A 14,029-nucleotide genomic window follows, 5' to 3' on the forward strand; every position below is an offset into this window, starting at 1 on the left:
TTACAAAAGATGGAAAACCTAAGAGGTGGGAAAACCCAAAAGATAGAGCCTAAGTGGTCATCCATCCAAATATGCTGGATTCATAACAAAATAGAATTTTTATTTTTTCAATAAAAACAATATTAGAGGCAGCCTAATCGTCAGCATCCCACAAATTTATGCCGACTTCAGATCCAGAGGCTCGTTGGAGTGGACGGTCCAGATCGAAGCCCTTGCTCCCGGAAGGCCGGCCACCTCCATCTACGCTTCTCGAGAAAAATGCCACCATCCCGCGCTAATTCGAAGGCCAAACCCCCCATTATCCCGCTCTCCCCCACTCCGGCGACCAAAACCCTCACACCCGCTTCTCCGATTCCTATCGCCCATCGATCCGCGAAACCCCCCTCCCGTCCCCATTTCCCCATGCCGATCTCAAATCCGAGCAGTTTCAGCCTCAATCTCCTCGATTTCTAGGGCTTAGAGGCTCTCCGCTGCCTCTCCGGAGTCCAGATCGCGGGTATTGATTTCTGCGTTTCTTTCTTTTCGTCGCAGCTCTTTAATTCCTATTTCATAGTTAGAAATCCATCGATGTACCTGCGTTATTCCCGAAAGATTGCAATTTCAGGTGTCTCCAGCGATCTGGAGGTCAATGCTGTCTCTTTTAGCTTCTTTTTTGATTGGAATCTCTGGATGGTTTATGCATTGTTTTCTGCTGACTATTGGAAAATAGAACGCGAGGACCATGTGCATTTTAGTGGAGGTGAGGACTACGGTATATGTCATGGATTAGAAAAACAAGAATCTAATCTGTAAGGAAGACGCTAGGAGAAATGCTGCGTTCGTACTCATTTCTTATAGTCTATTTTATTATATATGGTGAATAAGTTTCATTAATTTTGAGCGGAAAGGGCCTCAGTTTGACATTTTGAACGCATCACATGTTGATAAATCCATAAAAACATTGGAGTTTGGAATCATAATATTGTACTTGAGGCAAAAATTCACTTGATTGTGGGGTCTTTACTGATGGTATACCAACCACTCGGAAAAAATTGTCTTTTTTCCCCTTTTCCAGTCAAAAAGCAAATAAGTTTAAATTTTTGACTAATTAGCCTTCCCTGCTACAGCCTGATGGAGAACACTTTCATGTTGTTGGCTTGGAAGGAGGCTGGAATGAGGATGTCTGGAGATGATAGCTTTTTCTAACCACTTTCCTGGTGTCACTGTGTATCACCTGCAATTTATTAGACAAAATTAGGTCCTAGAACTTGAGGTTATTCCCAGAGGGAGACTTCATTTGATCATAATCTTTCTGCTAAACTTCAAAGTTTTAAAATACAAAGTACCTTTGCATAACAAGTTCTGTACAAGGACAAGTTTGCAACATGTCTACTTCTAGGTTTCAATATGTGGTGGCAAATTAACAATGCTGTCGTGGCACAGCAATAGCAAGCACCGATACATATAGTAACTCATCATGTAATTTTAAACTATTGCTAGGATAAAATTACATGCCATCTACCACAGGTTTTTGGAATGATCCGTCCTTCATCTGGTTTTGCAATATGATGCTTATTGTAGTAATTTCATTAGCATTCTAGAACATTGAGTTTCTACAGTTCCATCAATTGTGAACCCCATTATATGGTATAAAATTTATAGGTCATGCTTGTTTGATATGCCTTTCATGTTTCATAAATATATGGTATCAACACAGAATCATAATGAACTTTGAATTCCTCAGACTATTACTGTAACTATGCCTGATTAATCATTATTTATGATTTCATCTTTTTCCAGGTTTTGCTTTCATGTACTTGCTGTGATCAGTGAAGTACAACTACATGAAGCATACGAGCATGCTTACTGATGAATAACGAAGCATTGCCAAGGCATGTTTCATTGTATCTAATTTTAGACAATTTTTAATTTGCTATTGTGAACATTTTGCTTCTCTTTAGTTCTAGTTTATTTTTTCCTTTCTATTTCTTTCCTTTTTTTCCTTTCTTCCCCCCTCAATCTTTTACCTGATATACATTTTACCCTTCCAACAGAGGAAACTTCAGTTCAGAATCAACTTGCAGGGATAAGCCACCTAAGGTCAATTGGTTGCATCATGTGGCTGCTTTTGAGAATTTCTCTTGTCAAGAGAAATTCTTGAACTCAAACTTTCTGTTTTCTTTATCACCACAAAAACCCAGACCTGAAGAAAGTGCTGAAGGGATGTGCGCAAGGTACAACTGTCTTGATGGTCTGATTATTTGAATTCTAACTCTAGAGCATTGAAATATATTTTTCTCCTGACATTATCTCATACCTGCTGCAAATGATGTCACGAAGAGATGTGATATATCAAAAAATTCTGTTCAATCATGGCTGCATTATGTATGGCTTTGAGATCTTGGCCCTCACTCTGCTATCATTTCCTATTGGAGGCAAAATTCTATTGACAAATTAGTCAGATTAGAGATTCGGAATTTACTGGTTACCACATAACCACTATATGTGCATGCATACATATGTTCGTGTGCCCATATATTAGTATGCCCATATGCATGTGTGTGGGTTGAGAAGCAAGGTTAGACAAAAGTTTATAGTTCAGTAAATCAACAAGTTGGAAGCAAATTATTGATTGTAAAAAAAATAATTTCTCTTGATCCTTAAGTAATTTATTACCAAGCGATGAATAGTTGCAATCATTCTGGCTCATATTCTCAGTAATTATAACTTTTCTACTATGCTGTTTGTTCTGAGTGTAACTTTGATCTATATGACATATATTTTGTTTCTCAACTCTTAATTTTTTGCATATTGCATTGTCAGGTCTATTGCTTGTATCATTCAAGGGCCTGAGAGGCTGCAAAATTTACAAATTGAGAAGGTACACTTAGTATCATGACTAAAGAAATTCTCTATTCTACCGATGATATACCCACTTTACTCCTCACTAAAACTCACGAGACCAACTAATTTAAACATAACCTCTGCATCACTAAATTGAAGTTAAAATTTCTTCTCATTTTATTCATTTTTTTCTTTCGGTTTTCTTGTGTCTTGGTCTTGTTTCTTGAGCCAGTGAATTTGGTGCAGCATGATGATTCAATTAGTTTGGCATGTACTCTCATCCCCTTGATCTCAATTTTTTGGCAGGCATGGAAAGCTCTCTGCAGAAGTCGGGTAACAAGCAAACAGTATTTAAGACCTGGATTAACTGCTCCAGTGCTGAATCATAATACATATTGTGTACCGGCTCAAGTTTCAAACTCCAACAATATCAACAATGTTGTTGATTTCCAAAGACATGGAATGACATCTCATGCAAGTATATACCCACATAAAGCGTCCGGTGATGTACCATGTAATTCACTCCTTGGAGGCGATTTGTTGAATTATATGAGAAATTCTTTATGGAAGAACAATAATTACAATACAAAGGTTGATGCAGGTTTGAATGCGAGGCAACCAAATGTTGTTGGAGCATCGATGCCGCACAGTTCTTCTCATATAGGTCCTGAAAATCACCAAACTGTGCATGCTGACAGTGATAAGCATGCTAATGATAATTTTCTAGATGTTTTGGATGACGATGAAATTATGGAGGTAGAATTTTTGGTTGTGATTTATTTATTTGTTTTATAGATGTAACGATGGAACTTGTGTTTAGATCAGTTTTTGTAGTTCATTGACCAATTTGTGTTTCAGAATATTGATGTAGACCAAATAGTCATGGAACACTATCACGGCACTGGAACACCTGAAGTATCAACATCTAAACATACGCCTTGTACTCCAGTTGGTGGTGGAGGTGATACAACAGGCCCCAGTGAAAATAGCCTGCCACACGAACTGTGTGAAACATGTATTCACGGCTTCAAGGTACACCTTTTCACTGTCATCTAGTTTTCTTCTAAAGGGTACTGCTTTAATCATGACATTCATCTAATATCTGCAATTATGTAGCTGGCTCTTTGCCCAGAAGCAACAACTCATCTGCAGGAGATGAAGGATCGGTTGATTACAGTATCAAATGAACTTCTCGATAATGCTGCTGAACTTGGTCCTCAACGATGTGAAAATCTTCGCCAAGAGCGGTTTGTCCTATATTGACATAATGTTATTTCCATGTTAGCTGAAAAAAATTATATTTAATAATAAAATGCTTTTTTTTTGCTCCTCCATGCATTTGCTTGTCAGGTTGCATCTCAATAAACAAATTCAGGTGCTTGAGAAATATCTCCATCGTTTGACTCTAGATGGAGAAAGATGGAGATCGCATTTGACAGCCTCAACAACTGCTGCACAGGTCTTTCAACCTGAGACTCCTGTGAACACATTTCCTATAGATCCTGCCAGATTCAATTCCCAGGTTCATATAGGAAATGAACCAGGGAATTCTGGGACTTGGAGTTCAATGGCACCATTCTCCTATACAGATAGAACAAGTATTCTATCAGCACACACGGAAAGAGAGATGTTTACTCCAAAGCTTGTTGATGTTAATTACATTGAAGGGTCTAGTGATAAGAGGTGGAAGAGTGAAGATTTTCCATGGACCAAGAAACTTGAGGTGGTTTTCCACAATATATGTCAGGTTATCTGCATTTCCTATGTTCTCTGATGCTTACTCGTACTTGACAACTTGCCAGGCCAATAACAGAAAAGTGTTCGGGAATCACTCCTTTCGTCCCAATCAAAGAGAGGTGATTAATGCAACAATGAGTGGACACAACGTTTTTGTTCTGATGCCAACTGGTGGTGGAAAGAGCCTGACATACCAGGTACAAGCATTACCCGAGAAATTAGGCTACCGGAAATAATGTCTCCTGACATTTTCTGCTGTTAAATTTGCTATGAAGTTCTCTTGTAGCTTTCGAAGGCTCATTTTAGTAGGGCTCATCGCCGGTTACACATTGTTTAGAGATATAGATTAATGATGCCTTTTTTTATGTATGCAAAATACTATAATATATTTCATATTTATAGAGAAAGTTTCCGTCTCTTTTTGATTATTTCCCCTTCCCTTTGTTGAGTCTAAAGGTCAGTTATCTTGATCCCTTTAACTTAGGAGAAATGTTTGTAACTTTTCCTACTATAACATAAATTTAGCTGTCATGCAGCTTCCTGCTCTAATCTGTCCTGGAATAACATTGGTAGTTTCTCCTCTTGTCTCGCTCATCCAGGATCAAATAATGCATCTGTTGCAGGTATTGCACATTTCATTTAACATGAAAATGTTGTTATATGGCACCTAACTGACCAAATACTTTCTATGTCTGAGCAGGCAAATATTCCTGCTGCTTATCTGAATGCAAGTATGGAGTGGGCTGAACAACAGGAAATTTTTAGAGAATTGATGTCTGCCATCTGTAAATACAAGTTGTTATATGTAACTCCAGAAAAAATTGCCAAGTGAGCACTGCTTCTATAAGCTAAGGGTCGTTATGCCATGAATTTCAACTCGATAACTTCCTATATCAGATAAGTTGGTGCACCGATAAACCATAATATAACCATCAAGCCTTGCCCAACTATTTTATCTTAACTTTTGAGCCCTCATTTACCAAGAGTTACTAACTAGGGATACTTGGGATGTCACTTCAAGCTATTTCATTTTCCTTACCCACAACTTTCATCCGTATTATCTTAGATTTGCCCATCCTTTTCCTGTATCTCTATCAAAGATTAGAGGATCCTCGTTACTGGAGCCCCCTCAAATCTTTCCTGTACATGCCCATACCATCTTGATCAGTTCTCTGTCATTTGTTTTTATTGGTGCTACTCCTATGGCTCTTCTTATATGTTCATTTCTCATTTAACATTCTGCAGAAAAGCATCACCTTAATGTAACAGGATTGTTTCAGTGCCAGAAACTGGCACTCAATCTAAAGAATATTTTCCAGAATAATCTGGAAATAGGGAATTATCTGTAAAAGCACATTGGTTCAAGGAAATACAGCTATATGCTGACATTCATATATATGCATGCTTGTATTTGCATCGATGCATGGTGAAGTTACGTGCACGGCTCCTAACATTAATGATGTGAGATCTTAAAAATGGGCTGCATTAACTTTAGAAATTCGTTTGGCCTAAAACACTTGCGAATTTCCTATATTCTTTAAATTGAAGTGACAACACTTACTCAATTGGAAATATTTGTCTGATACAGGAGTGATGTTCTGTTGAGACACTTGGACAGTTTGTACTCGCGGGGATCACTTGCTAGAATTGTTATTGATGAAGCTCATTGTGTAAGCCAGTGGGGACATGATTTTAGGCCAGATTATCAGGTTGTGATGATAAAAACTTTGTTTTCAGCACACATGAGAACCTTTCAAACTTACCCTGTTCTGACTAAAATTTTGCACTCTATCAGGGGCTTGGTATTTTGAAACAAAAGTACCCAAATACTCCTGTGTTGGCTCTAACTGCTACAGCAACAGCTAGTGTAAAGGAAGATGTTGTGCAAGCTCTTGGCCTAGTGAATTGCATCATTTTTCAACAAAGTTTTAACCGCCCAAACTTGTGGTGAGTGTCAATTGAGATGCACTGCTGCTGTCTGCTTTATACTGGATGATGGTTTTAACTTTTGCAGGTTTTCTGTAATGCCCAAAACAAAAAAGTGCCTGGAGGACATTGATAAATTCATCAAAGAAAACCATTTTGATGAATGTGGCATCATTTATTGTCTTTCAAGAATGGACTGTGAAAAAGTGGCTGAGAAACTACAGGTTATTTGCTTTCTTTAGTATGGCACTGCAGGTTATCTTAAGATACTCGTTTAAAAAAATGTTGTGTTGAAAATAAAATATATGCTGACATGAATGTTGTTTTTCTTTTCTTTTTCTTTTCTCCCCTCCTGACTTCGGTGATTGTTACTGGCTTTCTTGTATCAAGAGTCCAATTTATGCTCAGTATCTTCGGCAATTCTTATTATTTCTTGCTTCTTGAATATGCATTAGTTCTTGTTTCTGGTTTGAAGGCCGACCAATATGTTTCTTGAAATTTGCAACTGAAATGTTTGAAACCCCTCTGGACAAACAGCCAGTCAATTTTTCAATGTGTTGTATTAACACATTATTTATTGAACTCGAGGATCTAGTGTTGGAAGAAATTCATTAGTTTGCTGTCACACTAATAAATACATGGATTTTTCCTCATGAAAGTCAGATTGATATGTAGATAGACAATCTAATTCCAGTGTGAAGATAGTCTTAAAGGTAATATTCCAAGAAAACTATGATGATATTTTGATTTTGATGAGAAGTGGCCAATATGGTGAACCCAGAATATAGACTTAGATGCTTAGGTAATGCCTGAGGATTCACTGTTACTGCTGAGAACTCTTTGGCAGCACCAAAGAAAATTTTGAGTTAAGGCAATGAACTCGTGATGCTATTGATGAGGCATATTTCTAGGCAAGCTCACACTGTATGGAGAGGAGCTATGCAAAACAAAATTATTTACCGTTGAAATATCACAACGACAGGAGATGGAAAATACAGTTTAGCCTTTAGTGGCACCCTCCAGCTAGGATTAAGCAATGATCAAAATAAAAATAAACTTTTAACACAAGCTGGATATAGTTAGCCATCTGACTCTTTCCCCTAACTAGTGTGTGGGAAATCAACAATCAATCAAGAAATTTGTCGTTTTCTCTCTTTCTAAATTGTTTGAACATCCAAAAGGATGACAGAGGGGAAAGTTGAAACTTCGTTCACCATTTGATTATATGCGTCAGTTAACTTTGACTCAGCTTTGGAACACATACTTGCGCTCTTAAGATAGTCCAAAATTTTGCTCATCTTCATTCTCTACAGTTTTCATGCCTTATATGGCCTCACATATTGAGGAGAAACAAATGTGCCCTAAGGCCTTCTCACATATTACAGGCATGTTTAAACAGGACTATGACAGTGAGGGTTCATGATGCAACTAATTTGCAATAAGCCCTGCTATTTTGTAGTCGATTAACCATCTTTCCTTGTCTTTTTAAGCTCAGCTAACTATATGGTTCTCACAGAGACCACAGAATCACTGAAAAAAGATCGAAACTTTCCCTGAGGAAAAAAGAATAGTTAAGAAAACTGACTAGCTTCTTCTTGTCTAATCTACAAAAAAACAACACATAGAAATGAAAACTAACTGCAGGTGGAGTTCAATATTTTGCATACTCTAAACTAAATCATATATGCTCTTGACTTTAATTGTTACCAGACTAAATCATATATGCTCTTGTTTTGTCGATTCTTCTTCATCCTATCAAAGTTCAGTTTTTTTTAAAGACTTTGCATTACTTATCTTGCATTTGTTTCTTGTAGTGACCAAGTAAGATTTGCAGCTACAAGGTACCATGCAACAAATATGTGTTTTTTTGCATTCTATGCTTGAACCAATGCATATTAAGAATTTTGATAAATTTATTACTTCATATTTTAAGTGAATGGCTTTTATTTGTGTCAATTTGGTCATAAATGCATCCTTAAAACTAACAAAAAATGTTCCTTGTTTTTTAGGAATATGGACATAAAGCTTCATTTTACCATGGTAGCATGGATCCTCTTCAAAGAGCATATGTTCAAAAGCAGTGGAGCAAGGATGAAATCAATATAATATGTGCCACAGTGGCTTTTGGAATGGGTATTCAGCAATTGTCATTGTTAGGTTTCTCTGCATTTAGAATGTAGATAAGTTGTGGACATCTCATAGTAATATATGAATTTCAGGTATCAACAAACCTGATGTTCGGTTTGTTATTCACCATTCTCTTCCAAAATCTATTGAAGGTTACCATCAGGTAATCTTTGAAATGCATCTGTAGTATCTGACTAGTGCCACAAATGTGCTTCAAATTATTATATTCTTTTTCTCTTTTCCCCCAGGAATGTGGGCGTGCCGGTAGAGATGGTCAGCGTTCTTCTTGTGTTTTATATTACAACTACAGCGACTATGTAAGTCAAGAGCGGTTTTTATTTTTCATTGATCTAGGAATTTTGTTGCAATGACATATGTTTGCTTTGTTATTGATCTCTTTTTATTGGAAATCTTTAGATTCGGGTCAAGCACATGCTGACTCAGGGAGTAATAGAGCAAAGCCCTGTATCAATTGGAACAAGGCGCAATTCTTTAGCTAGCAATGATAGAGTACTGGAAACAAATATTGAAAATCTTCTACGCATGGTATCTGAAAATATTCAATTCTCGTTATTGTCAAGCATTTGATGGAAAAGCAATAATTTTTTTGGTGATATTACTTTTTACAGGTTAACTATTGTGAAAATGATATCGATTGCAGACGACTACTGCAATTGATTCATTTGGGTGAAAAATTTGATCCTTTAAGGTGCCGAAAGACATGTGATAACTGTTCTAAAATGTCGAACTGGATTGAAAAAGATGTAACTGATATTGCAAAGCAACTGGTCAGGGATATACCTTCTTATCTTTAGAACTTTTTTTGCAGTCAATTTTCACTGATAGTTAATATTTCACTATAAATGATATGTGCTAACTAGTGCATTATTGTTAAAAATGCCTGCTTGTAGGTTGAGTTAGTGATATTGACGGGCCAAAAGTATTCAACATCTCACATTCTGGAAGTTTACAGAGGTTCCCTGAGCCAAATTGTATGTATCAACATAAGTAACTAGTTGCGTACCTTTCTCTATAATGTCAGTAAGCTGACCTACTTGTGCAACCCTAAAATGTAGGTTAAAAGACACAGACACGATACCTTGGACCTTCATGGGGCGGGCAAACATCTAGCCAAAAGTGAGGCATCCAGAGTGATGCGGCATTTAGTTATTGAGGATATTCTTGTTGAAGATGTAAGAAAAAGCGATATTTATGGATCTGTTTCTTCTGTATTGAAGGTGAGTTAGCCCATTAGTTTCGCTTGCGACTGCTTTGTGTTACTTGACTGAATGAGCTTTTGGTTGTTTTTTCGATCACAGATTTATCAAGCATTCATGGCATCTAAATTGTGACAACTCTTGTTCTGCAGGTAAATGAATCTAAAGCTCAGAGACTCCGCTCTGGCAGACAACCTATCATACTGAGGTTGGACTTTTTGTTTTTGCTCTCTGCACTTGTGTTCTTTCCTTTATCCAGTATGCCATTTTTTTAGTAATAAGAGAACTAGGTGCCTAGGATTTTCTTCTTTCCTTTTTTTGAAAGATTTATGCTGTGGTTGCCATGAACATTGGACCTCTCAAATGGGGAGAGGAATACCAACCAGCCTGCATAAAGCTGGTTGGTAGGTAGGTGTTCTAGTATTGCACTTGAACTTTTGCATTTCTAACTTTAACTCTTTTGTTACAATGAAATGTTGGCCACAGTTTGATACCTTAATTTTGGGGATAGTGGAATAAACTGTCTTGTTGATGTTCATTGCTTTTTCTTTTCTCAATATAATAAGTTTTAGGATTGGTCTGTTATGGTTTGTGAGTCAATGTTGTATGAGAAAATAGTGATGCATGGTGTTGACTTTAAGACAGACTGCACGAGATTAACCAGGCAACGAGGAGGTAAATAACACATACATTATTTCTTCTTTCATCTGCTTAAAGAAAGCAGTCTGGGCCTTGCCCAACTCTTTTCTAAGAAAAGAAACCATGTCAGATCTGTGGAACAGGAGCGATATCAGATCCTTTACTTTTGATGTAGATTTGGCTCACTCAAGTCGGGGATCTGATTATTTCCTATGTGAAGTACATTTCTTTTAATTTTGCTTGCCCTGTGGCACAAAAATTGTGTTTTTAGGTTCTGATTGCATATTTTTAGGTTGTTTCAAGCATGTAATAGGGCAGTCATTAGGGCAAAAACACAAAGTAGCTAAATTACAAACGGATAGACAAGAAGAATGTATCCTGAACTACAAAGATGAATATCTTATAAAATCGACTGATGTACTTCGAAATAAATTGCAAAATGGAAGGGCACACAACATTGACTGTACTTCCTTCCTCACTGTCATTGACGTGGTTAGGTCAAGCAGCATATATGACTGGGTAGTATGCCATAATTGACGGCTGTCCTTAAAATTATTTGTTCTGTGAAGTCTTGTGTTTGACAATCTTCTTTCTTTTCCTTGGGAATCTACAATCTGTCGATTTTGAGTTGCGTAGCCATGTACCTAGCTTGACCTATCTAACATACTTTCCTATCTTCAAAAAATCCTGAGATTCTGTCTTTCCTATGTTAAGTATGGAGATCAGGTTATGCAGTTCTTCATTCCAAGAATTCTAGAAAATATGCTTTTTAAAAGTTGATTTCCCATGTTTCGTCAATACTATAAATACATGGTAAGGAAACATGACTCATATTTTCGAAGGAAAAAATGGAATTAATTTTCCTATGCTTTCTCATGTATCTCTTCATTTGTCATGTAGTTAGAAGCAAGATTCGCCGTATCGGAACTAGACCCCATACCGGTGCTACACTAGCACAGTATTTGTACGGTGTGGTACGGAGTTTTTTTTAGTGTACCGAGGGTCGGAATGCCACCGGTACTGATACTAAACTGGTACGGTACTGTATGGTATGCCCGGTACTGTCCGGTTCAGTACAGTACGACATACCATGGTTAGAAGTCATCTTTGCTTCTAATGTGCTGTTTGTGATATGTATCATTCACCTATATCTTAATGCCACAGCAATGTTCCGAAATAATCATAACATGCAAATAAGGCTTCCTGCTTGTCTACAAGTCAATCTGTTATTTACCAGGGAAGAGGTTTTGAAATTAGCAATGATAATCACTATACAACTTTTCTGTTGTTGTAGATGCAATGACGGTTATCAGTGGTTATGATTAATATGTGACTTATATCATTCTGTTGTTTGAAATGATTTGCTGAACTAAACTTTTGGCCAACACAATTTATAATGCTAAAAGCTTTGCTACAATGCAGATTTCCTGCTCCTGCAAAGGCATCCAAAATGAGCAGATCTGAAGTGACACCAGCAAAGGGTTCATTGCTTCCAGAAATGATGAGCACTCCATCAATTGACGCTAATACTCCATCACAAAATGAAGTAGACTTGGTAATAATATCCGCTACATAGTGAATTTAAGTAACGGTTCTGACAAGTTTTTTTCTAAAAAAAAGTTCTAAAGCGATTCAGTGCTGATTGCAGAATCTGTCAGCCAAATTGTATGCTGCTTTGCGATTGCTTCGAACTGTACTTGTAAAAGAAGCTGGCGAGGGTGTCATGGCATACCACATATTTGGGTGAGCTGTTTTCTTTTTATTATAAACACATAAAACACACAAAACCCACATGTCCAATGTCCTTTTGATAGCATAGGCCATGCCAATACCTAAAGGATTTCTATTCCGACTCCAGAAATGCCACATTGCAGCATCTTAGCAAGAGAATTCCAAGAACCAAAGAAGAACTTCTTGAGATCAATGGCATTGGCAAGTAAGGATCTATTCCGTTGGAACCACTAATCAGCTAGAAAACATATATTGAATCAAAAAAAATGATACAGGGCGAAGGTACATAAGTATGGAGACCGAGTATTGGAAATCATAGAGTCTACCATCAAAGAGTACCAAAAAGCAAACAGGAACAGTAGCAGCAGCAGCAACGAAAATACTGATGCAGCAAAGAGGAGAAGAGGGTCAACAGGCATTGATTCAGCTGTTAATGACAATGATTTTGCAGAAAGCGCTGTTCAATCGAAGAAGCGGGTAACAAAGGTTAGGAATGACCGAAAAAGTGCACCTGATACTGCAAGTATATCAACCTACAACAGCCGCTGCATAGATCTTGATCTGGATGGATGTGACATGGAGACTGAGGAATCGAATCCAAAGGCAAAACAAAAGGCTACGGGTAGAGTCCTGCCTCAATGGTCGCGACCAGGAAGCGAAGGTAACTGCCCCATTGATAATCTATTCCAAGAATACACATTTAAGAAGTAGTTGATGTGCGACAGAGGTTCTTGTGCAATGCCTCCTGGTGGATTCCTTCTATAGGCTAGAGAGTGTAACTCGCATTCTGCATCCTCTTCCATTCAGTCTGCTGCCTTAATGCTGCTACTAGAACAGATATCATCTTCCCTACCGTACTAACAAAAAGGATATCATCAGTCTCCTATCTCTGTGCTCATTGACGATTTTTTTTTTTTTTTTTTTTGCGGTGACTTGGTTCATATTACTCCTGCATGAAGCCTCACTTATTTTTTGTGAGGAATGTTATAATTATCAGAAAGAAGTGTACATATATATGTTAAGTAATGTCTTGACAACTAAAAAGGGAATGCTACCTTGATATACATTCTCTGGAAACGAAAGGAGGGTACTTCATCTGTTTTTGGCCTTCAAAAGTCTGTTAGACTCCAATCTTCTCATTGGCAGCACTTTCATTCAGGCATCTTAATCCTTGCATCTAAGCCTACTTGAAGAGCTACTGCTGTTAATCATGGACACAAGTTTTAACATTTTTTTTATCTCATGTGCACGCATGTTGGCTATAAATTGATATATATACCACAGGCTGAAATGGAACAGTTGATCTGTAGGATTGAGAGGATGTTTCCCGGGACTACATTGGATGATAAAAGTTGTGTGGGTCGGCCCAGTTGCTACTTTTCTACTGGGCCGGGCTCTGAGCGAGCAATGACCTGGTTTTGGAATTGGAATCTGGACCTGATCCACTAGGTCAAAGATTGGTTGCGAGTGGAACAGAGTTGGGCCGAAAGAATAGAGGCTTTGAGGTTCACCATAAAAGAGTACGGACAAAACATGGAGCGCTCGAAGATCTCATGACAAGTGACAGCCCAAAACGAATTTGCCTGCAGACAAATCCAGCCTCAGGATCACATGCTTGCTTCTCTCTGACCATGGCCAGTTGCAGAATATTTTATTTATAAATTTTGTTGACTTAAAGTTAAGCTTAAACGTAGTTTTGAAAAAAAAAAAATTTAATCGGTGAAAAATAGCTTTTCTATATTTTCATAATTTTTTATAAAATATAAAAATTTTATTTTTATAAAAATATTACTTTTTTATCTCTTTTATTTAAAAGTTTTAATTAAATA

General features: G+C 37.4%; 1 protein-coding gene across 5 annotated transcripts; it reads left to right on the forward strand.

Moving 5' to 3' along the window:
- The first annotated feature begins 191 nt into the window (after nt 1-191).
- RECQ4A (DNA helicase (RECQl4A)) lies at nt 192-13,679 on the forward strand. 5 transcript variants are annotated; one of them, XM_039133198.3, is made up of 28 exons: nt 192-496; nt 1,780-1,871; nt 2,034-2,213; nt 2,803-2,860; nt 3,130-3,337; nt 3,425-3,579; nt 3,682-3,855; nt 3,940-4,070; nt 4,174-4,546; nt 4,626-4,757; nt 5,097-5,183; nt 5,261-5,388; nt 6,149-6,269; nt 6,356-6,507; nt 6,575-6,710; nt 8,496-8,619; nt 8,706-8,776; nt 8,862-8,930; nt 9,031-9,159; nt 9,243-9,401; nt 9,525-9,605; nt 9,690-9,851; nt 9,983-10,038; nt 11,892-12,024; nt 12,118-12,212; nt 12,328-12,405; nt 12,476-12,861; nt 13,511-13,679. In XM_039133198.3, exons 2-28 carry the CDS (start codon nt 1,849-1,851, stop codon nt 13,609-13,611), a joined length of 3,702 nt encoding a protein of 1,233 aa, XP_038989126.3. In that variant the 5' UTR covers nt 192-496; nt 1,780-1,848; the 3' UTR covers nt 13,612-13,679. The 5 variants fall into 5 exon arrangements, with proteins under 5 accessions (XP_038989126.3, XP_089786399.1, XP_088576592.2 ...); XM_089930273.1 differs by having other exon boundaries at nt 13,500-13,589; XM_088720465.2 differs by lacking the exon at nt 192-496 and adding an exon at nt 593-739.
- Nucleotides 13,680-14,029: the final 350 nt, after the last annotated feature.

The sequence above is a fragment of the Phoenix dactylifera genome, chromosome 4 (assembly GCF_051530095.1).
Source record: "Phoenix dactylifera cultivar Ajwa chromosome 4, Ajwa_hap1_PhDact_Kaust_v1.1, whole genome shotgun sequence".
Lineage (NCBI taxonomy): Eukaryota > Viridiplantae > Streptophyta > Magnoliopsida > Arecales > Arecaceae > Phoenix > Phoenix dactylifera.

Coding starts and splice junctions, on each gene's coding strand:
- RECQ4A (XM_039133198.3), top strand. CDS start 1,849: ATGAATAACGAAGCATTGCCAAG. Junction 1,872..2,033: donor AATAACGAAGCATTGCCAAG/GCATGTTTCATT, acceptor CCCTTCCAACAG/AGGAAACTTCAGTTCAGAAT. Junction 6,508..6,574: donor TTTAACCGCCCAAACTTGTG/GTGAGTGTCAAT, acceptor TAACTTTTGCAG/GTTTTCTGTAATGCCCAAAA.